Source organism: Trachypithecus francoisi, unplaced genomic scaffold (assembly GCF_009764315.1).
Source record: "Trachypithecus francoisi isolate TF-2019V2 unplaced genomic scaffold, Tfra_2.0 Lachesis_group5, whole genome shotgun sequence".
In the NCBI taxonomy this organism is placed as follows: domain Eukaryota; kingdom Metazoa; phylum Chordata; class Mammalia; order Primates; family Cercopithecidae; genus Trachypithecus; species Trachypithecus francoisi.
The window spans coordinates 49,438,064-49,463,831 of NW_022681470.1; the positions used below are offsets into that span (position 1 = coordinate 49,438,064).

Here is a 25,768-nt window from a genome sequence, read left to right on the forward strand (position 1 = left end):
TTTTCTGTCTTTTTTAAAAGGGAATTTTACTTTAGACTATACATTTTCTAAAACTAGAAAAATTATTTTGGAAAAAAAGGTTTGAGTATTACTTTGAAGATTTCATGGAGCTGCTGCTTCCAATCATCTGATCACTTCAGATGGTCTGATAATGTTAGATAAAACCCCTTTATCAGTAATGCACTGGAGTTCTACAGCACTACTTTCCATATTCAACAAAACCTCTCTTTGCATAGATACGTGTGTGTAAAAACAGAACATTCATACTGAGGCCAGAGTGCCATCGAAGGTAATTACAGAGACAGTAAAATCCTTTTACGCTGGGAAAAATAAAATGCTGGGTGTCTCATAAAATTTCAGAACCTGATTTCAAACGGATCATAACAAAGAGGAGATCAAATTTAGCATGGTGGACTGCTCGACAGGATATATTTGTAAGTATGAGATTCTATAAAATAGTTGATAAATACAAGACTATTAGTTTGATATAAATGACTAGAGGATGCCAATTTCATCGGTACAACTTCTGGGAGTGTCAGCAGAGGTTTTTCTAAGAAAAAAAAAACAAACTAACAAACACATATTCTTTTGCCTGGGTTTCTATATTTAAAACAAAACTTACAGTCACTCACTATATAAATGAATATTTTAAATTGGGCAATAGAGGAAATACTACAGTTTTAAAGCATATTATTTTATTTTAAATATTTTTTGTGTATATCCTCATTTTAAATGTTTTTCATTTTATATGTTTAGATAAAAATATATTACAAAATCAGACATTTATGAATTGTTTCAAAAATCATGCATTACCAAATTATTAGTTTCATCACTTTATTAGCTATACTGAACCTAGGTGTGGATTATTGTAAGGTTTATCTGAAACATTGTTAATCTTGATTTTATAGAATTTTTTTATTCTTTTATGTTATGCTTAAGTGCAACTATGCACTAATTTCTTGCATTTTTTAAAGGACAAGAAATTTGTGGCCGGGCGCGGTGGCTCAAGCCTGTAATCCCAGCACTTTGGGAGGCCGAGACGGGTGGATCACGAGGTCAGGAGATCGAGACCATCCTGGCTAACACGGTGAAACCCCGTCTCTACTAAAAAAATACAAAAAATTAGCCGGGCGAGATGGCGGGCGCCTGTAGTCCCAGCTACTCGGGAGGCTGTGGCAGGAGAATGGCGTAAACCCGGGAGGCGGAGCTTGCAGTGAGCCGAGATCGCGCCACTGCACTCCAGCCTGGGTGACAGAGCGAGACTCCGTCTCAAAAAAAAAAAAAAAAAAAAAAAAAGAAATTTGTATGCTGTGTAAACAAAGTCTCGCTAAAATGTAAATTGTTCCAAATTTTACTAAATTTTATGTAACATGCTATATCATAAAATAAAGAAACATATTTAAATGCAGATATATGTTAACAGACAGAATTGCTTTTAGAACATTTATTTATTTTCATGTTTTCATGATACTTTAAGATTTCATTTAAAAAATGGAGGAAACAAATCTATTTCTGGCATACTGCTAATACAACTCAATCCATCACCAATGCATTTATAATCAGTCTGAGAATTCAATTCTACCAGTGAAATGTATTTCTTTTAAATAATTATCAGGAGAAAACAGTGGAGGCAAAATCATCATGGAGACCTAAACTTGTTCTAAACACTCTATGTTTCTACTGTAAAAGTACATGCTAGTTTTACCGAGAGGGTATTGAAAAACAAAAAAGAAAAGCAAATTAATACACAATGTTAAGATAAATATGGATTATTTAAATAAAGAGCAATGGAAAAATACAAATAAAAACAGTGAAGACATTTTTATAATAAGTCACGAAATTAAAACAATTTTAGATAAAGAGTTAATAAATAAAAAACAGGAACAACCATAATCCAGCATTTCTGAGGTGGAAAAAGTATTTACTTAAAACTTAAGAGTATTTATACAAATATTTGCAAAATATGCATTCTCCGGGAAGCACACAATAATCTTTTTGTTTTTGTTTGATTTTGTTATTATTTTATTTTTAGGTCAATGGAATGTTTCCACATATTATACCACCAACATGAGAAAAAAATGATCATTGTTTATTTGAAGCTTGGTGAGTTTATCCACAATTTAATCAGTTCTATGTCAGACCAATTTAGATCACTCTTTCACTGGGAATTCTGTTTTTGCCAAAGTAGATATGTAGTTCTATAAAACATTTAAAGGTAATTTTTATTTTTATCAGTATTGACTATTTGAACTCTAATTTTAAGGGTACAACTAAAGATGCCCTTGGTTGGATTTAACTAACAAAATACATTTATCGATAGGATATTTTAATCAAATCCTTATCCTAAAGAACTTTACTTTTACAAAAAATTAGAATGTACCCTTTATGGAATTACCAAGAATATTTCTTAGAAGTTCTCATTTGTAAATGTGAGAGGATTTCATTCTGCCACTCTATATTGGTGCTATTAAACTGTTGATTGAGATGTATTATTTAGTGATAAATATTGTTGAATGTCGGATTGTAGATACTTCTTTTTAAACCACTGGTTATTTTGCAAATTCTTTGTCCTCAGACTGTGAATTATATTCTCTTATTTTGTCAGATGATATTCTAAGGCTGCCTTTTCTCTTCTCATTTTAGAGGTATGAGAATTTTAATTTCTACTTCTGAGCATCTGCCTTCCATCTTCCAAAATTACTTTAAAATATTTTGTCATTATTTTTCCTCTAGTTTAATGTCCTTTTTCCTTCATGTTTAAGTCTTGTGTGTTCCTTTCCTATAATATTACTAGTGTTTGGGTTGGAAGAGATAATAAACTCAGGTGGTCAATATGACCTTTTTAACCTGAAGCTGGGTTAAGCATTTGTGAATTTATCTCTTTGTTTCAACATAGAGAGCATTATAAAGTTGGGGGGTGGGGAGTTCTGTGATATTCCAACACAATGGTGGTACATGGTGCTTGTGAATCCAGCAGTAATCAATAGAGAGAAACACAGACATGCAGATGGACTTTCAGTTCCAGAAATCTTACAATATAGGCAGGAAGGCACCAGGCTCTGGGCACAGGAGCAGAACTCTAGTCAATGGGACAGCGTCCAGTCTCCAGTCCCATTTCCTAAAGTACAGGAATACCAGAGAACATCTTATGGTCTATTTATTCCATGTATAACAACTCTTATGGTCTATTTTTTCTACGCATAACACTTCTCATACACAATTCTGTCACTAAATATTTTCTGCAATTTAATCATTGATACTTTTATGACATTATATTCTATTTGTATTCCATAATTTAATAAATCTGTAAATGTTTGACTTAAAATTCTAACTAACATATAAACAACACTTACATGTAATTATCAAGTAACATTCGAATGTAACAATTTAGGAAACTTAAAATCTAGTAGGAATAGATAAATCAGAAATATAAATAACATTATATCTATATATATTGCTTATTTTTCAATGTCACCTAACTAATAAGTTGCTTGGACCAAGGAACCCTCACTGAATCAGTCATGTAGCTGAGCACAGGGCTGCTATTGGTGTACACAGAGTTTTTGCTGGAATTATTTAAAAAGTAGCTTTTCACCATGTGGATGAAGCCCCACTTGGCTGTGAAGCCAAGACTTAGAGGAGTCTGAGTGGATCTCAACCTTCTCTCTCCTTTTGGACCAGGCATCTCCATAGAGAGAACAACCTGAATAACTGCATTTAATGGGAAGCTGTGGCTGGGCTGTCCTCTTGCCCCCTTTTTCTCTAACACTCAAGCATGCCTGAGCTCTTCTGGCAGCCCCAACCCATCAGTGTGATACACACACCCAGATGTCTGTGAATCCCTGTTGTAGACCCAATTAATTCTGAAGCTGGGACTCAGCCACTAAAATAATGTGTGAACAATAGAAATATAGAAACACGGAAACAACAAAAATGAAGAGGAGGATTTGCAGATTATATGTTGACATGTTGAAGAATGAATAAAGTTAATGGGGAAAACTTGTGAGATCTGGGATGAAATTTTAAAAGAGGAAGAAATGCAGTCTAACAGAATATATGTTTCCTGGTACATACAAAAGAACTTAGGAACTATTTCCTGAGTAAGAGCATGCAAGTAGCTGAAGGAAAATCGAATATACTGGAACAGAAAATTTTTGCATACATGCAATTTTTTAATCTTTACAGTTCCATTTTAGAGAAAAGGAAAAGGAAATGAAAATCTGAGGTTTAATTAATATGCCCAAGGTCACACAGCTTAATAAGAGCCTGACCTCAAGCACATGTCTGTCTGGCTTCAGACCCCAGAACTATTTGAATATACTCTGTCAACTCGCAGGAGCTGTGGGAACCCCCTAAACTCTACTGCATCCAGAAATTACTTTACCTTCACTATACTTCAGACCTTAGTGAGTATTGCATACTAAGACCATTCTGCTTTTGCCAATTTCATTAAATTTATAAAAGAAAATATGATAACCCATTAATAGACATACGTTTGAGTGACAGAAATCACCACAATAAAAGGTCTGAAAATGTGTACACATAGCTCCAATAGATCAAGTGAGAAGACAGTGGGACACAAAAACTATTGTTAAAAATAGACGGTAAGGGAGAGGTCAAGTCTCAGCATAAGACAGGGATGACTCATTATACTTACAAAGGAGACATGTGAAGGAAGTAAATGTTTTCCTGTCCTCCTACTTAGAAGATAAGCTGCGAGTCACTGTGTAACTACATTTTATAGGTGATCACAGAGATGAGGAATCTTGAAACTCAAACTAAGTAGCTGGAAATTTGAACTAATGTAGTTCAAGGTACAATTACACACAGGACTAGCTATTGAGAGCCAGTCAATGTAACAGTTTTTTAGTCTCAATTAATGTCAGTGTTGATTATTTTCAGTCAGATTTATCTTTCTAGAAAAAGGTTTTTATTTTTATCACACTGCTGTTTAAAGACCTCAGTGGATTACTTCTACTAACAAAATAGTCTAACAGCTTTAGTCTGGTATTTAAGGTCATCTAGAACCTAACTACACACACAAACATATCCCTTTAATAAACTCTCCCTTTTGCTTAAGTCTTGTGAATCTCTATTTGCAATCAGAAGAGTCCTAATAAGTGAATTAATCTATTCCCTTTCCATTTTCTTCCTTCCTATAGATACAAATAACTTTATTGTTCCTTCTTGGTCCTCCTCACTTACAGTAGAGACCTACATAGAAAATGAAGTTAATCAGACCACATTTCCCATATATTCTTATCCCCAAACCTGCAAATGAACTTGAATCTATACCTATATTTTCACTAGTTACAAGAGAATAGTAACTGTTTCCTGTATTTCCATTTCTCCAATGTCTCAGCTCCCACATTCTGAATTCTAGCCCCTCCTCCTTCTTCAGGAACCTGAAATTCTATTGGTTTTCCTTCTTTATTCTGGGTTTTCAACCTCTGTCTATGTACCTTTTGCCAACTTTAGAGTATGTCACTCACATTGTAACTTGACTTATTGTAACAATGCCTCCTAGAGAGACATGCAGGCCAGAATGGTCAAATGACAAGAGTCTGCCTCTCTGTCATTATTACATCTATCAACAGCTTTCAAGAAAGAAAGAAGAAGAGAAAGAAGAAAGAAGGAAGGAAGGAAGAAAGGAAGGAAGGAGAGGAAAGGAGAGGGAAAAAGAAAGAAGGAAAAAAGACGGAAAGAAGGAAAGAAGAAAAGAAGGAAAGAAAGAAAGAAAAAAGAAAGAAAGAAAGAAAGAAAGAAAGAAAGAAAGAAAGAAAGAAAGAAAGAAAGAAAGAAGAAAGAAAGAAAAAGAAAGGAGGGAGGGAGGAAAAAAAGAAAGAGACAAAGAGAAGGGAAAAGGGAGGGAGGAAGGGAAAGAGGAAAGCAGGGAGGAAGGAGGAGAAGGAAGGAGGGCAAACAGAAATTACAAGCAGCCTTTCATTTGTCCTGGGCTTCATTTTCTCTTGCTTTCCTCCTTCTTGTTTCTGTCCTCCCTGCTCCACTGAAACCACTCTCAGCAAGGTCATTAATGAGCATCTTGTGAACAAATCTGACATTTTTTGATCCTTTGCTCTCTTAATAGCTTCCTAGCTTTTAACACTCCATTGGCCACTCTTCCCTTTTTGATAAACTCATTCCTTGGTTTCTGTGATACTGTGTTATTCTCATGCAAGCTCCTTTTACACAGCCTTTCTCTTAAATGTTTGTGTTCAGAAACTCATATTGGGCTGTCTGCTTTTTACAGTTCACACTGTCTTCCTGGAACATCTCGTCATTTTTTGTGGGGCGGGAGGCTCCTCTTATGTGTTTTATGAAAATAACCCACCTTTATCCTGAAGCCAAATCTCTCAACCTCAACTTGTTCTCTCTTTCTGTCTCACCTTCCATATCCAATGGGTCAACATGTTCTAATAGTTCTTCCTCCAAAATGTCTAAAATCTCTCTCCTTCCCTCCATCTCCACTGCCACCTTCCTAATCATCCCTCACCTGAACTCCTGCAGTCACCCCCTAACTGGTCTCCCTGATGACACTCTTGCCACACTGTAATTCATTCTACTCACAAACCCACTTCAAGTCTTAACATGTCTATTCTGAATTTTAAATCCTGCAATGATTTCCCAGCTTCTCACTGTGAAATTCATGGCCTGTATGGCTTAACATGCTCAGCCTCCGCCTAGCATTACAAATTCTCCCACCACTTTCTTGCTGCAGTGAACATTTTTAAACATGATTATTGGTTCAATCTTAACTCTCTATGCCTCTCACCTCACTCTCTCACTCTGTCTGCCACACTCTAAATTAATGTGGTAACATAATTACTCTTTTTTTTTTTTTCTTTTGAGACAGGGTCTTTCTTTGTCACCCAGACTGGAGTGCAATGGTATGATCATGGCACACTGCAGCTTCAACCCTCTGGGCCCAAATGATCCTCCCACCTCAGCCTCCTGAGTAGCTGGGACTACAAGTGCACACCACCATGCCCAGCTAATTGTTTTTTCTTTTTGTTGGAGAGACAGGGTCTCTCTATGCTGCCCAGGCTGGTCTCAAACTCCTGGGCTCAAGAGAGCCTCCCGCCTCAGCCTTGCAAAGTGTTGGGATTACAGGCCTGAGCCACAGTGCTGAGCCTAAATTCCTTTTATTTCCTCATTGGGACATAACTCATTGCCTCTTAATCGTTGCTCAAGTTGCCCCTCCTTCACTCAGCACACTCGTGCATATCCTGCTGGTTCCAGCTCAGATATTAGTTAACTAGGCTGCCTTCACTAACCCCTCAAGTCTAGTTAGGTTCTCCTCCTAGGCGTATTCACAACCCCTGTACTTCCTGTATCCAAGCCCCCATCACATGTTGGGGTCTTTTTTTGTTGTTGTTATTTGTTTTTGAGACAGGGTCTCACTCTGTTGCCCAGGCTACAGCACAGTGGTGCAATCACAGCTTACTACATCCTCCATCTCCTGGGCTCAAACAGCATTCCAAGTAGTTGGGACTACAGGCACAAGTCAACATGACCAGCTAATTTTTTTTTATTTTTTGTAGAGACAGAATCTCATCATGTTGTCCATGCTGGTCTAGAACTCCTGGGCTCAAGCAATCCTCCCCCTTCAGCCTCCCAAAGTGCTGAGATTACCAGTATCAGCCACTGTGCCTGGCTCATCACATGTATTTTAATTGCTTGTCAGTGAGGACAGAAAGAGGAGAGACAACATGTATATTGATCACAGGCAATCAGAACTTGGCACATAACAAGTACTCAATAGACTTTTGAATGAATCGTAAAGACTGATATAAAAATTCACTGCTTACCCTTAATAATTCATTATATATGTATGCATATATGTTCAATAAACCATTTCTAGCTTTAAAATGTATATTTAATAACTTAACAAATTTGTTAGTTGTTTTTTAAGATCCTGAGTTAAAAACCTTCTATGACATGTATTGTTATGTAAAGGTGCCCAAGATGAATAAACTCTAACTCAATTTTAAAGTCAAAGTTACTGTGCCCAGAGTAGATACAACCAGATAAGCAGCACCCTTAAAATTCACTCAGAAGATGGTTTATATTTTATTTGGCTATTTACACTATTTTACTTGTCCAGTTAAAATGAGGCTCTTTTTCAATACATTGAGAGAGCTTTCTAAAAACAAGAATTGTGGCTGGGCACAGTGGCTCATGCCTACAATCCCAGCAGTTCAGGAAGCTGAAGTGGGCAGGTTGTTTGGACCCAGGAGTTTGAGACCAACCTGGGCAATGTGGTGAAACCCCTTCTCTACCAAAAATACACAAAAATTAGCCAGTCATGGTGGCGCATGCCTGTAGTCCCAGCTACTCTAGAGGCTGAGGTGGGAGGGTCACCTAAGACCAGAAATGTCAAGGCTACAGTGAGCCATGATCATGCCACTGCACTCCAGGCTGGGTGACAGAGTAAGACCCTGTCTCAAAAAAATAAAAATAAAAATAAAAATAAAAATAAAAATTGTCCCTTTCCTTCGGAGTTGGTAAATTCATTATCAGTAAGCTCTAAATGAAAAGATCTTTTTCAGAGATTGGTATTTTTTAAACTTCATTGTTTGATAAATAGTTAGGCCGGTTGAGTAAAGTCATTTACAAATCTAAGCACATGTATTTTTATAAAATATTTATGAGAGATGAGTCATTTTATTCTCCTCTCTCCTCCCTACTCGCCCAGTGATTGTATTCCATTAACTTCAAGAACCCATCCTTTTTTATGATTTATAATATTGTATATTCCTTAGAAACTGACTCTAACATATAATTATTTTAAATGACCAAATTATACAAATATATACTGTATTTCCTTAGAAAAATGAGCAGGCGGAATTGTTGGATTTGTAAGATGTGCAGAGATGAATCTAAGAGGCCCCCTTCAAAGTAAGTAGCATTTAAGTGTCTATGGTAAGTGTAAAGCATATTTATCAGATGATAAATAGGTACATATTTATTAAACTGCTATTGTAACATATTTTGTTCAGAAAGTAAAATTTGCATTTACACATGAGTCATTTCACCAGAAGAGCAGTCATGTGTTACTAAGATTCTTGTTTTCATTATTCATGGTTTACCCAAGAATTCAGCAAGTTAAATGCTTTAGAATATATTATGAATAGTCTCTGTTCTTTTTAAAAAACAAAGAATATTGTTTGTGTTAAAATGATATTCTTCAATCCAAAATATTTTCTTGGTTACAACCCTCCACATACGAAGTGCCAGAAAGTTTCATCCCTAGATAAAGAAGGTGAGACTGGAGGAGGAATCAAATGTTTACCAAGATCCCAAGTCTCTTCCTCCACACTTTGCCATAACTCAAAATGCAGCCATTTGGATGAGAACAGTGAAAAGAATAATGCCTGAGAAGAGTAACAGGCCACTGCGTTGGATTTGCTCACCTCAAAGAATTCCCAAGTTGAGAACTCCTGTTAGATTAACCATGAGTGCCTAACCTAGTCCATGTCCAGTCCTCAGTTCCGGCCACACCTTTCTGTATGGTCAGAGCCCCTGGCATGTATGCTCTTTCACTAAAATACCAAAATGTCCACAAAGGCTTACAAGCTACTGTGTGGCAAGGAGAAGGATACTGCAACAGTGGGCAGAAGAGATAGTAAGACCCAAAGCTCAGCATTTTAAATGATCAATGAAGGCTACTGCACTGCACAAGTGCATCCAAGTTCAAAGATATAACTTGCTAATTAAGGGACAGCTCTCCTGTCTTCTAATGATTCCCATAGAGGAACACTGTCTCAGCTTGCATGTCTTCTATCTGCCTTATAGACTCACCATGAGAAAAGGGGAAGACCAAAAAGATAAAAAATCACATTCATGGAAAGCTGCCAGATAACAGTTATTCAATAGGTGCTTGGCATTCATGAGCGAATTTAATTTTCAATATAACCCTGTGAGATAGATGTTATTACCCCTATTATATAGACAATAAAATTAGGGTTTGAAGATTTTAAGTAAGACCAAGGACAATTAAGTAGACCACTGGGATTAGAACCTATGACTGTCAGAGACTCCAAACATTCTTCATTCCTTTGCCTACAACATCATGGTATCTTAAAATGCTTTCATATCTGGTATCCACTGCCCATCTGTCCAGAAGAATACAGGGGACACAAGAGAGAATTCGTATCAGGAAAAATGGTGTTTCAAATAATCCTAATAAAGGCACCCAGGTAGCCATAGGCCAGCATTAAATTTGTGGGAGCCTCAGAAAAAAATTATAAGCAAAAATGGGGTTCAACCAAAAATGAATTTTATTTCCCATCTTTACCCCCAACCATAATTACTCCAATCATCTCTCCCCATAAATCTCATGCGTCTTAGAGACAAAAGAACTCTCTTACCAACAATTATTGACACTTAATTTTAAGCTAACCCAACACATTGATGACTCTTCACTCGTGTTGTAGATTGTATTCTTCCCAACACATTGATGACTCTTTACTCTTTATTCTTTATATATCTTTTATATAGGGAAGATTTTATTCTTCCCTATATAATGATTAGAATGCACAGGCATTCAATAAACCTTGCCTAGCTCTTTCCATTTCACTGGATTGAAAAGGTTATTTTAGGTTACTTTTTCTGAAGTTTTAACAAGAGAAAAGAACAATGACTCAGATAGTATTTCATGGAAATGTTTTTTGAAAGCAATCTTAACACAGTACACTGTTAAGCCTCAGTACTGATGCAAGCAGTTCATCCAAAACTGGCAGGATCCATCTGAATTTTTAGAAAACAAAAGATATCTAACCTTTTAAGGACTCCCAATATTTTTCCATGTTCTAGGATATTTTTTAATCTCTTTAACTAATCCTCCTTCATTGTGTTAAGAACCTGCTAATGCCGATGGCTGTTCCTGCAGCACTAATTTTTAGGCTGCTAATTTTAGGTATAGCCAATGGACCGTGCTTGCGTGTGTCTATAGCCATCTTCAATTATCTAGTTGTCGAAAGTAGAACAATTAAGAATGCACCATAAACTGAATGGCAATAAACACATTGGCTATTTCTGTTTTATTTCCAACTTTTATTGTAAGTTCAGGGGCACATGTGCAGGATGTGCAGGTTTGTTACATAGGTAAATGTCTGCCATGATGGTTTGCTGCACAGATCATCCCATCACACAGGTAGTAAGCCCAGCATCCAATAGCTATTATTCCTGATGCTCTCCCTCCTCCCACGCCCCACCCTACAACAGGCCCCAGTGTATGTTGTTCTCCCTCATGTGTCCATAAGTTCTCATCATTCAGCTCCCACTTATAAGTGAGAACAGGCAGTATTTGGTTTTCTGTCCCTGCATTAGTTTGCTGAGGATATGGGCTTCCAGCTCCATTCATGTCCCTGCAAAGGACATGATATTGTTTCTTTTTATGGCTGCATAGTATTCCATGGTGTATAAAGTTATATGTATTTGAGAATACAGTCATTTGCCAATTCACCTCATGAAGCTCACCAAAATGAACAGAATTGTGGAATCTTTCACAACTTCTTTTCTAAATGGTAAGTGGCTTTGTTTATACTGTTTAGGTCAAATGTAACTTGACATAATACACCTTAATAAAAATTAAAACTGATACAAAAAAAATCTAGCAAATAGGAGACTGAGAAAATAGTAGCTTTAGGGTTACTAACCGTATTATGTGAGTGCATGCAAATAGGTTTTGTGGATTAACTCTAAGATTCTAATAGATAAATAGGTAAACACTTGGCTGGTGGCAGCAGCAAACAGTGCATAACCCTTTTAAAAGCAATTTGGCAGTCTGTACCAAAAACCTTAAAAATTTGCCTGTCTTAACCAGCTTTGATTCTACTTCTGCTAGTGTCCTGGAATTACTCTAATCATGTGGCTATGGCAAGCCTTAAACACAGCTGGGCTACATTTGAGTTTTAATGGTGAAAAATGAGAGAAAATCAATATGCTGTTTGAGAATAATTATGAATAAACTATGGAATGCCCCCCTTGTAGCATATTTTGCCGTCACCATAAACAATATGACTATCAATGATTATACATTTGTAATTACAAATTATAACACTACAAATGATTAAGACAATTATGATGACATAAAATGCATAAAGTATACACCCACATAATGTGATTACTTCTTGATTAAAAACACACAAATACAAACATAACAAAAAGACTTTTAAAAACTACATCAAAATACTAATAGTGGTAATTTATTAATAGAGAGATTATAGGACTATGGTTCTGTATAGTATTTATTAAATTATATTTTCAAGTCTACACTATTTGCATAATTTTTATAATTTTAAAAATTTAAATAGTAAAAATAAAATGTAAAATATCACAGGAAGACAACTTGCCAACCAAAACCACACACAAACGGAATGTAAATATGTTTTGGTGTCATTTTCAAGATAATATAATTTTACTTAGTTCAACAAAAACCTTCAGAATATTTAGCCCAATCAGTGCTTTTGGTTTCTTTTCAAAGCCTTACTTTGGAGGAAGTGTTACTGTGGGCCCAGTCTTTTGAAAATTTAATGGCTACAAAATGTGAGTATTGTGTATCTGTCATCTTTGAATAACTAGCGAGTTCCATTCTTAGAGGTAAAGTTGGGGGTGCCAGATGATGAATGTATGCTATTCTTCTCACAGCCTTCTAACTGGCAACTAACACAGTTAAAAAAAGAAAACCTGAAAATAGTTTGTTGTGTCAACCACTATTATTTTCTCTGCTGTTCATTAAAACAAGATTAGTCACTGTGAATATTTATTCTTCACAAGTATATGCACAAAATTCCTTGGAAAATATGCTTAAATAGTAACACATACCATAGCCTTCTAAAGTTAGTATTAAACCAAAAACTTACCTCGCTGTTCTTGCTGCCTTCAAAAGTAAGAACAAATTTGAGTCTTGATGTTCTAAAACTTCTCCCCAAAGTTTGTTTCAACTTTTTCAGTGTCTGATTTAAGTGGGACTGTACATGGGTCTGTATATAGTTGTTGGTAAGTATCAACATTAACATGGTATAAATAAGAGATATCAGCAATGGATGTGACAGACATAAAGTCATGGGCTCAGTGCAGGAAAAATAAAGGAGGACGTGCATTCAAGAGAATAGTCAGTTGCGTTTGGGGTCAGAAAAGCTGACAGGTTGTAGAAAATGATAAAACCAGAAGACAGGTACAGAAAAAAATGTAGGGTGTAGTCACAGAAAATTCTCCTGTTGAATTTGGTATTTTTTAAAAATGGAGTTGGTTCCCCTCAATGCTTGTTAATTTTGCCTACAGACCCATCTTTTTATTTAAGATCCCATTTTAGCCTCTCTGTGAATGTTTTATCTGTTTAGAGCGATAGACTATAAAGGAGAGTCAGCAGTGCTACTTACATGCTTTAACTAGTGGGGGGGTACCAGTAGCTATTCTGGACAAGGTACCTCCTATTCCTCACAGGGGTTGCCATACTCCTGAGGCACTATCTGCTCTTTCTGACTCAAGACCCTCTTTAGTATGGACTCAGTTGTCACTGCCTAGCCCAGAAGGTAATGGCAGTAGGTGTAGATACTTGGTTACTCCTGCTGAAATACATTAATCAACAATTCTGGCACTTACTTCTGCCCCATCCCTAGGGCTGGATCTACCTCTACAGGCTTTGGTCACCACCTGAGCTCTCATCTTTTGTAGCATGCCTTTCCAATGGGTATTTGGGGCCATAGTTTCTTCCTTTGATGCAATCACCACTGCCTTTCACTTTTCAGGTATTTCTCACAGCTTATAATCCAATTTGCCAGCATGAATGTGAATTTTAAACAAATATATTCTATTTGTTTAAAATTTTAGAACATTGAAATGGGATGAAGAGGCAAAAGTATATATTCAGTTAACTATATTGTAAATTTTTGTCCTAATCCTCTGTAACATACATTTTGCCACCTTGCTAGATTGATCTCTTTCTTGGAGTTTCATACTCTTCATCTACAAAATGAGAATGATATCACTTATCCTTTCAGTTTTATTGTGCAGGTAAGATATAAAACATCTAGCTCAATGCCTAATAGACACACAATAATTGGTAGTTTCTTTTAATAGTAATAAAGTACATGTCTTTGAATATCATTCTTTTTCTCTCTGCTGCCTACCAACAAGTCCAAAATCTTGGTATTTAATACTCTCTGCACCCTAACCCAAAACATTTTCTAAAATTTGTCTGTAGCTATGCCTCATCATATAACATGCACTCCACCAATGTGACTGTCACTTCGTTTTCTACTTGCACATCTATGATTCTTCTGCTCCAGGCTTTTGTTCAAAGTCCTTTTCATCTCTAGTTACTCTGCTCATCTTTGAAAGTTAAATTCAAGTGCCACTTTCTCCAGAAAACTGTTTAGAAATTTTTACTTTATCTTCTATTTTGTTAGTATTAACATTTAGTCTGCTTTTCATTGTAGCTAGTTAGTGTACTGGGTTTTCTATATAGTGACTTTCTCCCTAAATTATAAATTCCTTAAGAGCACAGCTTGCCTCTCATTTACCTTTCAAACCCCTGAGAGACTGAAAATGTGTTTTGTGCCCAATGAGCATGCAATAAATGTTCCATGAATAAATACAAGAAAAATATTAGTGAGAAAAGATCAAAACACCAAGCTATATTATGTAAGTTTCTGTGCCAGTTCTGGAAGCCTCATAAACAAAGTGAATAGGCTTAATTATTTGGCAAGGATTTCAAGTGGTCATTGCCTTGCTAAAATCAGCAATTTAGAAAGCTAGTGTCATGAGAATAAGCAAAGGCTCTAGCAAAGATGAGAATAGGAAAACATCATACTGCTCTTTATAAAAGCCAGCAAAAATAGGGTAAGAGCCTTTACAGAAATCACATTACTATGAAGTTCATGTAAAAATTCAATAATCACATAAGTAATAAAACAAATCATTCTATGGATCATCCAATCAGTAAGACAAAACTAAAAATATAAATATTAAATGTGCCAGAGATAAAAATGTGTTGACATTAACCAAGAACATTAGTAAAATGCATGTTCTAGCTGAGATATGCAGATACATATTTTTACACAGATTAAAACATTATTTTTAACAACATGTAGCTCAGACACACACACGAAAAAGAAATATATCAGCCTGGCTCTCAATAGATGAACCAAAATTGGTTTAGAGATGTTTTGGGGAGCCATTAAGTCATAGTGATCAAAATACAATTAAATTCAACATCTTAGTGGGCAAAGGGGATCCAAGAAAACCATCAGCTTGAGAACAGAACTCTGGCAAACTCCAAAAGTTAATTAGAAATTAAGAATGTTAGCAAGTTAGACACCTTTTAGATATGCTATTTAATGCTACATTATTCACGAATACTTTTTTAAATATCAAAGATTTTTTTGTTATTTATATATTTAAATACCAAAGATTTTTTATTTATATATTAAAATATCAAAGATTTTCTTGTTATTTATATGAAATATAATGTACTCAAATAGAACTAAAGTAGAGAGACTAGCTAGAAAGCTGCTGCAATAATTCAGGTAAAATTGGAACTCAGTGGGGAAGACAAGGCTGGGGGTAATTTGCATATAAATGCTAACAAAAGTCATAGGGCTATGAGACCACTGAGAGGGAGAGTTCAGATAGAGGAAAACACACCCAGAGATGAAACTTAGGTGTGTGCTACTTCCAAGTGCAGACAACCAGAGAGGTCAGCAAAGTGGATGGAAAAGGAGCACAAAGTGAGATAAGAATGATCAAAATAGTGTGTTCTTGTGGAAGCTAAAGAAGAGAGTGTTTCAGGAAGGAAGCTGTGAATTATCAAAGATTGCTGAGAAGTCAGCTGAGGTGAGGAAGGAACAGTGACCACTAGACATGGCAATATGGAAGTCAACAGTGCCTCAACAAGAGCAATTTCATGGGTATAGTGGAGACAGGTAGAACCAGAGGAAGTGATACACGGCATAGGGAATCATTGACATAAGTTTTGCTGTGGAGTTCTGCAGAGAAAAAAGCATTGACTGGAAGCAAGAATGAGGTCAATACCGGAAGTTTGAGTCAATAATTGTTACTAGTTATATTTGGGAAATACAGCAATATATTTGTAGGATGATGGCAACATTCACGGGGAAGAAACTGAGGACACAGAATAGAGTGGAGATACTTATAAGAATAATAGAGGAATGCAAAGTGATGGAAAAATCAAAAGTAGGAGAGAACCAGAAAAAACTTGTTTGGCCATCCCAAAAAGGAACAGGGACACTTGCCTCTCAGGAGGGAGGTTATAAAGGAGGAGTACAGATGGAAGTACTCTGGTTATTTCTGCAGAGAAGACAGTGAATATCCATCTGATTAATCTGTGCTCTCAGTGAAGTTTGAGGCAAGGTCTCCAGTAGATTGCTCAATTGCTCAGGAGAAGATGTGTTAGTATATTTTAACATAACAAGGGAGAAGGCATGAAATAGTTTCTACAGATTTAGAGAACCATGATACTGTGGAAGGCTCATTGGATGACTGGGCAGTGTTGAGTGTCTGTTTAAAATCTGAAGTTATGATTTCAAATACGAGACCATAGTTGTATATTTTTCTCTGGCTTGTTCAGGTTGCCCCAGCACACATACAGAGCAGATGTTAAGTCATTCCGGATAAGCAAGTGCTCTGAATCACAATGCTTTAATCTTTTGATCAAAATCATCTTGGAATGTACTATTTTCCACCCTTTCTAAATTATCACAATCTCATGCAGACCACCTTAGAAATGCCAGTTAACAGTGTGGGATTGTCATACTGCTGAAGGCAATGAAGGCTGCCCTATATCATGAACCATATGAAGGGCTGGTGCATCTTCATCAGCATCATGGCACAAAGCAGGCAGTAGAAGTTACTGATGGTTACCGCTGCTCCCTTTTGTATATCCTGATTCCAAAGGCAGAGTCATTCTCTCAGCTTTTTTCATCTGTGCAAGCTCCTTTGCTGCACAGTGTGATTGGCAGTTTCCTACACTATCACGTATTCTAATCTCTGCTAACTACTGCTGTTGCCATGATGAAGGGTTCCCTTCATCAACCCTTATATTACCTGCACTGCCTTGCCTCTACCATTTCCACTTAGCACTTTTTGCCTTCTTTAACTTCTCATGCACTTCTTCACCTTGCAAGGGGTGGGGGGTGGGGGGGGGAACCTGGCCTGGTATAGACATCACTGTTCAATTAGTACATTTTTTTTTTTTGGTATTGCTTTCAGAATTTCAGAAAAGCAAAAAGTAATATCATATCAGATATAAACCTGTGGTCTTTAGTGCTTCCTAGATGTTGAATAACTAGGATCTACTTCTTCACTTTTCAAGAGCCATAGAGAATCATTTTAAGACACAGAAATATGAGGGATCCAAAAGTCCAAATTGACATGTGCTTATTCAGTGCCTGCTATATAGCAAGCAGTGTTGAGGCAAGGCGTACACAAAGATGAATAAGCTGCAGTCCTGAGCCTCTAAGGGGTCTCAGGTGAATGGGATAATGGAAGGAAACCACAGCAAAGAGGGCTGGCCTTTGTCACTGGGGCAATGGGAAATGTTGAGGGGAATAAATAAAGGACTGTGGCTAGATTTTTGTTTTAAAGATTTTTCTCTAATAAAAGCATAGAGGAAATTGAAAGCAGGATCAGATAGATGAATCGAGGCTTCTTCAGATTTGATGGTTTACAAATATACCTCAAAATTCATAAACAAAAATAATACATAAAAGAGAACAGAAGGTAATGCAATAAATGTAATAGAGATAGTGTCCTCATTATATAAAGAGATCTGAAAATTTTAAGAAAACACCAGCAATGCAAAGAAAAAATAGACAAAAGATTTGGAATTCAGAGGAAAAAAAGAAATGGTCAGCAAAAATGCAAAACTGTTTAAGCATTATATTTTAAAAATACATATTTAAACAATTACAAGTTACTGACTTCACCCCATTAGATTGGAGAGGGTGGAGTAAGTCAACACTGACACTGCCATTGGGAATGAAAAACAATGAAATCCTTCTGAAAGCAATTTTACAATATGTATCAAGAGTCTCCAAAAATATTACATCTTCAGTCTACAAATTCTACTATTTTAAATCAATTATTTTTCCTAAGAAAATAGAAGTGAAAAGGTTTATAAGCTAAAATATTCAATGTAGGATAACTTATAACCAAGAAAAGGGGAAACAATCTAAAACAATAATATAGAGTGGCTAAATATATTATGGCCTATCCCATCAACATACTATTATATGATCACTAAAAATGAAAAGGAGAAAGTGTTTGCTATGTGCTATTAACTATGAAAGAATAAGAATGATACAAAATTGCTTTCATACTATAATGCCCATAAGATCATTCCAGTGTGTATTTGTGTTTGTGTAGATGAATGAATTCTAGTTAGGTAGGCAATTATTCATGAACAAAGGATTAAAAGAATAAAAGGAAATATATCAAATGGTTAACAGTGGTTATTACTTTACTAGAAGTTTTCTGCATTAAAAACGACCCACAGCTCTTTAAGCTGTGTTCATAATATTAATAACAAAGGTAGAAGAAAAATCAGAAATTATTAACAGCATAGAAGCCACAACAGAGAATTTTAATAAAACTGAAGCTTCAGTATAAAACTCCACACATATTATGGTAGAATTATGAAATGCATTATCCCCAGTGGTACAGATTGAAAATAAAATGGATTTTAAATTGGTTTAGAGGCATTTCTAATGGTACTGCAACATCGTACACCCTTGGGATTTCCTGCCTGTTGTAAGCCTTGCGGTCTTACAGAAAAAAATAATTCTGGAATAGATGGGCCACTGTTCTGACTCAGCCATGAGAAAACCCACATTTCCTTTCTGCATCAAGAACACTGGCATGTGTCACCTTGTGTGTCATAGAAATACTAATTTTAGTGACTAGCTTTAAAAGAACAGTCTAGAGATTCCCAAAGGCACCACTCACACTTTTTAAGGAAAAAGTATACACTATATATGACATAAGCCATTTCTTCCACCCTCCCAATTTAAATGAGCAATTCTGTTGTTTCTCGCTTATTCACTCTGCTCAAGTAGAATCGCAGTCTCCTGAGCATAATGTTCAGGAATGAGTATCATTTAAAACTTCAGAACAGCCTACATTGCCCGATTTAGAAGAGGCTTTTCCACCTTGTAATTCACTTGTGGTATGAATCAGTGGAAATTCTAAAGAGAGCAATTCAGTTCTGACTTCAATAATTACTAATATTCCTGGAACACTTTTACACAAATGCATTTTCAGCTGCTAGCTTGAGTAACTCGCAGTATATTCAGACAAAAATTAGCCTGATGAAGACAGAATTCTGTAAAGTATGCCAATGACATGAGTCCACTCATTCTGTACACTATATCTGAAATGTCAGACAGGCTCAAGTAGTCCAGTTCAGCTTTCACTAGTCACCACATGGTAACAAGTGACAGAAAATCCTAGTGATTTACAATAATAAAGGTTCACTTATTTTTCATGATACACAACAGCTAGGGTCAGCTCCACTCTATTCTATGTCTTCACTCCAGCTTTCGGGCTAAAGGAGAAGCTCTTTTCTAGAATATGCTGTTCTTGTGGTGGCTGTGGGACATGGGATATAGAACCACATGATAGTTCTTAAACCTTCTGCTTGAACGTGTCCATGGCACTTCTGCATGTATTTTATGACTAACACAAGTTCAATGGCCGATGCTGATATAAACAGAAATGGAAGTATAATCCCCCTACACAAAGGTCAGGAAATAACTGAGGAACAATATTACAATTTGCCACATCAAGTATCTGAAATATACCATATTTTTAATAGTATATATAGAATAGTGTATATCTATGCAGTATATATAGAATACCATATATCCATGCAGTATATATAGAATACTACAACTTGGGATCTATATGTGTATTTATGTGCGGAGAGATAGATAGAGGAAACAGATCATGAAGACAGAAAAAAAGACAGATGATAGATAGATAGATAGATAGATAGATAGATAGATAGATAGATAAGGTCATGTATATATGGCTTCATTAGCAAAGGACTTTGGTATGACAAGAATTGTAGAACCATTTGGCCAGCCCAAAAAGAATCAGGGATACTTCTTCCAATCCATCAGGAAGAAAGGTAAAGAAGTCAGATACAGATACAGTTGGTTCTAAAGTGATAACCTATAAACTTTACTATACAATTAAGCTAAACATAAACACAAATTCAGAATACTAACTTGGAATCTAATATTGGTTTCCAGATCATTTTCCTACCCCTACCTACTCATCCACTCAACCCATCCCAGTAGCCTGTGTGACTGACTCTCATTCCATGATCCATAGATTTTTATCTGGTATCTCATTTTCTTTCTCTTCCATAGCTAAACACAAACCATATAAATACTGGCTTCCAACTTTACTTGTTAAGCCAGAAACAGCTTTTTGTTCTTTTTTGTTGTTGTTATTTATTCATTGGTTTGTTTGTTTTTTGGTTCGCCACCATTTAGCTATCTCTTTAGGAACTGGATTACCAATTCCTGCATCAATGTTCTCTGTTCCCACCTTTTTGTGCCTATGGTGAGACAAGACACAACTTATAGTCCCTTCGGTGTGAAAATCAACTTCTTGTTTGAAATCTAACTTAAAATATATCCCCCTCACAGTGGATAGGAATATTTAATCTATACCATTTTCTATGTTACAGTTATATAATGCCTCCATCTCATCTATCCTCTTAACTCATCTCATGTTATGTCCTTGTTGAACCATCTCACATGCAATGTCCTGAAGGCTGTATTTGCTCATGTGATAATAATAATCCATGTTCCAATTTTGAGTATTTCTAGAATGCAATATTTATATTCAGCTTTCCCCAACTCCAATGCCTCCTTAGAATAGATCTACTTCTATTTGGGTTCCTTTGCTTGAAGACAAAATACTTCGTTATCTTTGTTCATATATCACTGCTAACAAAGTCAAGCTATCAAGAAGCCTGGCTTTCTAGTGCTAGGAAACTTGATCTGATGTCCTATATGAAGATCCAGGAAAATATGATCTTACTCATCATTTCCATTCCATCTGGCTACCATTATTTCTCATAACAGTAAATGATACTGACCAAGATAGTGTTAATCAAAATCCTATGCTTTTGGAGGTGATAGATATGCTTATGGCATTGATTGTGGTGATAGTTTCTTGGGTGTATACTTATCTCCAAATTCATCAAGTTGTTTTAAATTATGTACATCTTTTTGTAAACAAAATATCCTATGCTAACAGTCTCTAAGTGGTTACTACTCAGTGTGCCTACACAAACATTTCTATTAACATAAATTGAAAGTTACATTGTTGTTTTATCATATAGCAATCCAATTCCTTGAATATGCCAAGACACTTTCTAGTCTAGTCTAAAAAAAAAAATTAGTATCTTGAACCTTGAGAATACTTGGTCCTCCCAAAGATTCCAATTAATATGTTAGATTGTGAGAGCTCACTTAATCCTCTTCTTCAAATACTAGCACCTACAAATTAGTGTCTCAATTGGAAAAGCTCCTCCTAGGCTTATCCTTATCTCCACACTCCAGAAAGGCAATTTAAGATCAGAGCTGAAGATAAGAATCTCTGGCATCAAGTGTCATGTGATGGTTATGCTGCACATAATCCCTGTCCTGTACTAGATTCTGAGATAGTTTCCAGCATCACATCTGATTTTTCATTCCTTGTCTGGTCCCTTATTTCTGGCTTGAACCATAAACCATGAATATGAAGTTGAATTTTTCATCTATCTGTGTTCTGCTCTGATTGGACATTGAAAAACACTTCAGGGTGTACAAACTAATTAGAGTATCACTTTTACATGGGTTGGATATTTTTCTCCCGACCTTGACCTACAAGTTTACATTTGAAACCCTGCTCTTACCCTACAGTTTGGCATGAGGTCTTAGATTTTTCATGTCAGCTTCATGATTAGAGCCCTATCCTCCTGAGCAGCTTAAGTCCTTTTCCTGGGCTCTCTGATGTCTCCTGTCCTATCTGTCCTAGACTCATCCACACTGCTGGGTGTTTTGCTCTGAGTGACTCAGAATAAAGGGATGACCTCACCAGTGATCAGCATTGTCAAAGCATGCTTCAGATGTTAGCTCTGAGTGTGTGATAGACATGAAAATTGATATATAGAGATAGATATAAAATATTTACCTGTTAAATAATTTGTGAGTTTTTAATCAGGCTTTGTTTTAGATTGCTTAGATTTTTTTTTGGTGATTTTGACCCATGAAAATAAACTGATTTCTCCTCTACTTTTAGATGGTCCAGTAGTCTATGCAGCATATTTAAAAATGGAGCACAGTGACGAGAATATTCAATTCTGGATGGCCTGTGAAACCTATAAGAAAATTGCCTCACGGTGGAGCAGAATTTCTAGGGCAAAGAAGCTTTATAAGATTTATATCCAGCCACAGTCCCCTAGAGAGGTAACTACCTCACAATGACAAGAATGGAAATCAGTTCATCCCTGCAAGGGCACTAATATGGATATTAGCATCCATAAGTGCCGGGCACTTTACATCCAGTGTCTCCTAAAATGCTATAAATTCAGTATTGCTAACCTTATTTTACAGATAAGAAACCTGAGACTCTGAGAACTTGTCCAGTGTCACACAGCCGTTAAGTGGTAAAGTTAAGATTCAAAATTAGACCTATCTGGCTCCAAAGCTTCTCCCCATTAAATTATCTTAATTTCTAGGAAACTTAAGAAGAAAAAAGGAGTCTGTGGCAAAAGTATTGGCCTTCCCAGCAGGAACTATAAATTCCATGAAGAGACATGTGAGAATCCTGTGTTGTTGGGCAATGAGACATAAAAAGTCCTGTCAAGGGAACAAAGAGAGAGGACAGTATATGAGATTTCTATCGCACAGGGCAAGCCTACATTGTTGACATATTCCCCAGAACTCTTGTCTGGAAAATACTTGGTTTATTGAAATAGCCACTTCTCCCCTCTATTTATCCACTTTTCTTCATTTTCTTCCCATTTCAGAGCATATTCAGTTAAAGCAACATTTGTGACTATTAAGGGAGATAAATTTTTAAAAAGCACCAATTTCTCTTTTCTTTAAAAAAAGACGTTTGTCTTACAAACTTCCTGGTTTGTAGACTGCTACTAAGAAACCACTGTGTCCTCCTGAGTCAGCCACGGTTTCAGAGACTTCCCTGGCCTTGAGCCTCATATTTTTCTTTTTTGTTCCTCTTGGATGTGGAGTTGGATATTTACTTTTAAAAAGCAAAATGCTTATTTTTATACATCTTCTTAGATGCCTGTAAAACTACAGAGAAAATTACCCTATTCCACTGAAAAGGAGAGCAGGGAATAAATTAAACCTTTCTATTATATGTGCCTTTTTTTCAACTATGCTTACTTACGCTGTACATGTAATTTCACTTTTCAGATTAACATTGACAGTTCGACAAGACAGACTATCATCAAGAACATTCAGGAACCCACTGAAACATGTTTTGAAGAAGCTCAGAAAATAGTCTATATGCATATGGAAAGGGATTCCTATCCCAGATTTCTAAAGTCAGAAATGTACCAAAAACTTTTGAAAACTATGCAGTCCAATAACAGTTCCTGACTATAACTCAAACGTGTAAATAGCAAATGGTATATTGAAAGTAGTGGGTTTGATCTTTTTATTTAGAAACCCACAAAATCAGGAACACGGTATAAATAAAACAGAAATCAAACTCTAAATGGATTTTTAGTTCCTAAAAAGAAACATATCTCAAAAGCAATGGAATCTAGAATTCTTATAACATGAATAACAACATTTACAGCATATCTATGTAGTTCAACTAATATATAAAGAAAAGAAAGGTTTTTCTTCATGACACAAGCATTATAAAATTTTTACTGTAGTAGTCAATTAATGGATATTTCCTCGTTAATAAAATTTGGTGTCATAATTTACAAATTAGTTCTTTAAAAATTATTGTTAAATGAACTGTGTTTCTAGCATGAATATGTTCTACAGAGTACTCTAAATAACTTGAATTTATAGACAAATGCTAATCACAGTACAATCAATTGTATTATACCATGAGAAAATCAAAAAGATGTTCTTCAGAGGCATTTTATCTGTAAAATTTTCCTACTATTATGTTCATAAATAAACTTCTTTATCACATGTATCTTCTACATGTAAAATATTTATGATTATTCTAAGTGGTTAAAAAATATATGAATTTCTTAATTTGCTCTTTCATTTACATTGCTGTAAGGATATAAAATGTGGTTTCTATATTTTGAGATGTTTTTCCTTACAATGTGAACTCATCATGGTCTTGGAAATCAATAAAGCCAAATGTCAACTAAAGACTTACATTATCTTTTTCAAAGACAAAATAAATATATTTTCCAGTACAAATTTCAAAAGGCCTAAAGTTGGTATACGGTGAGAATATATAATATTTGTATTTTCCATAGTTTTCCTGGAAAACGTAGACAATTTAACACACTCATTGGATATTGCCTTCCTATCACTTCAAAATATTAAAAGAATCCAGATTCAACATCCATAATCAGAAGCTCATCATATTTACAAGTGTAAAAGTTGATCTGTTCCATTTTATAGTTAAAAGGGAACAAATTAGAAATTTCAAGTCTTGTATTCCTGAAGGAAGAAAACATTCAAAAATGATTTTTCCCTCTTGGAATTATTTTAAAATATGCGTATTTTCTCTTGATTTTGAAAAGTGGCTTAAAATAGACTTATTTTACCCTTCTGCAGATGCAAAGTTTTTTCTGTCTTTCTAGTGATTCACTAATTGGTTTACCACTGAATTATTTATTCTGTGAGTCATTACATTTTATTGTTACCAAGAAGTGTAAATTTAGTCAGAGTCAGATGCTTCTGTAGTTCACTAAATCACAGGCGTTTTTCTGCAGTACTGTCCACTTTTAAAAGATGAGCAATGTGAGTAACTACACAGCCAATCATAGCATAGGTGCTAAGAAAGAATAAGTCACTAAACCACCTTGCCTCCAGCTCTGAAACCAAAAAAGCCTACCAAAAAAAGTGAATACGCAAAGAAGCATCACTGATACAATTTAAATACACTTTAATTCTGCACAATGGAAATAATACTGAATTCATTGTTAATAAACTTGGGTTTCAGTTCTGGATTTCCCAGGTTAGCTATATAAATTTCTTTAGGTCTAGGTAAACTAGCAAATTATACAAATTACTTATTCTCCCTGCTCCTCAGTTTTCTCACCTTTAAAATGAGGTGATTAAAATAGATAATATCATAGCTCCTTTCCAGCTTCAAAATCCTGACTACCGTCAGCACCTTTTTTCTTTCTTTCTTTCTTTTTTTTTTTTTTTTGAGACAGAGTTTTGCTCTGTTGCCAAACTGGAGTGCAGTGGCACAATCTCGGCTCACTGCAACCTCCATCTCCCAGGTTCAAGTGATTCTCCTGCCTCAGCCTCCCGAGTAGCTGGAACTAGTGGCGCATGCCACCATGCCCAGCTAATTTTTCTATTTTTAGTAGAGACGGGGTTTCACCATGTTGGCCAGGATGGTCTTGATCTCTTGACCTCATGATCTGCCCGCCTCAGCCTCCCAAAGTGCTGGGATTACAGGCGTGAGCCACCGCACCCTGCCAAAAAGTACTTTTAAATTACTGAGTTCTTCATTATCTGAAGAGTTTTGTGTGATATTCCATTGCCTTTCCATTGATTTCATAAATGTAATA

General features: G+C 35.8%; 1 protein-coding gene and 1 long non-coding RNA gene across 2 annotated transcripts in view; one reads left to right on the forward strand and one right to left on the reverse strand.

The window, feature by feature from the left end:
• Positions 1-25,768, reverse strand: part of LOC117076298 — a 144,498-nt gene that overhangs the window by 38,312 nt on the left and 80,418 nt on the right. The window lies entirely within an intron of this gene.
• RGS13 (regulator of G protein signaling 13) lies at positions 48-24,437 on the forward strand. Its single transcript, XM_033199636.1, has 7 exons — positions 48-434; positions 2,033-2,103; positions 2,606-2,645; positions 8,830-8,898; positions 12,488-12,549; positions 22,321-22,487; positions 23,460-24,437. The coding sequence occupies exons 4-7, from the start codon at positions 8,834-8,836 to the stop codon at positions 23,643-23,645; spliced, it is 480 nt and encodes a 159-aa protein (XP_033055527.1). The 5' UTR covers positions 48-434; positions 2,033-2,103; positions 2,606-2,645; positions 8,830-8,833; the 3' UTR covers positions 23,646-24,437.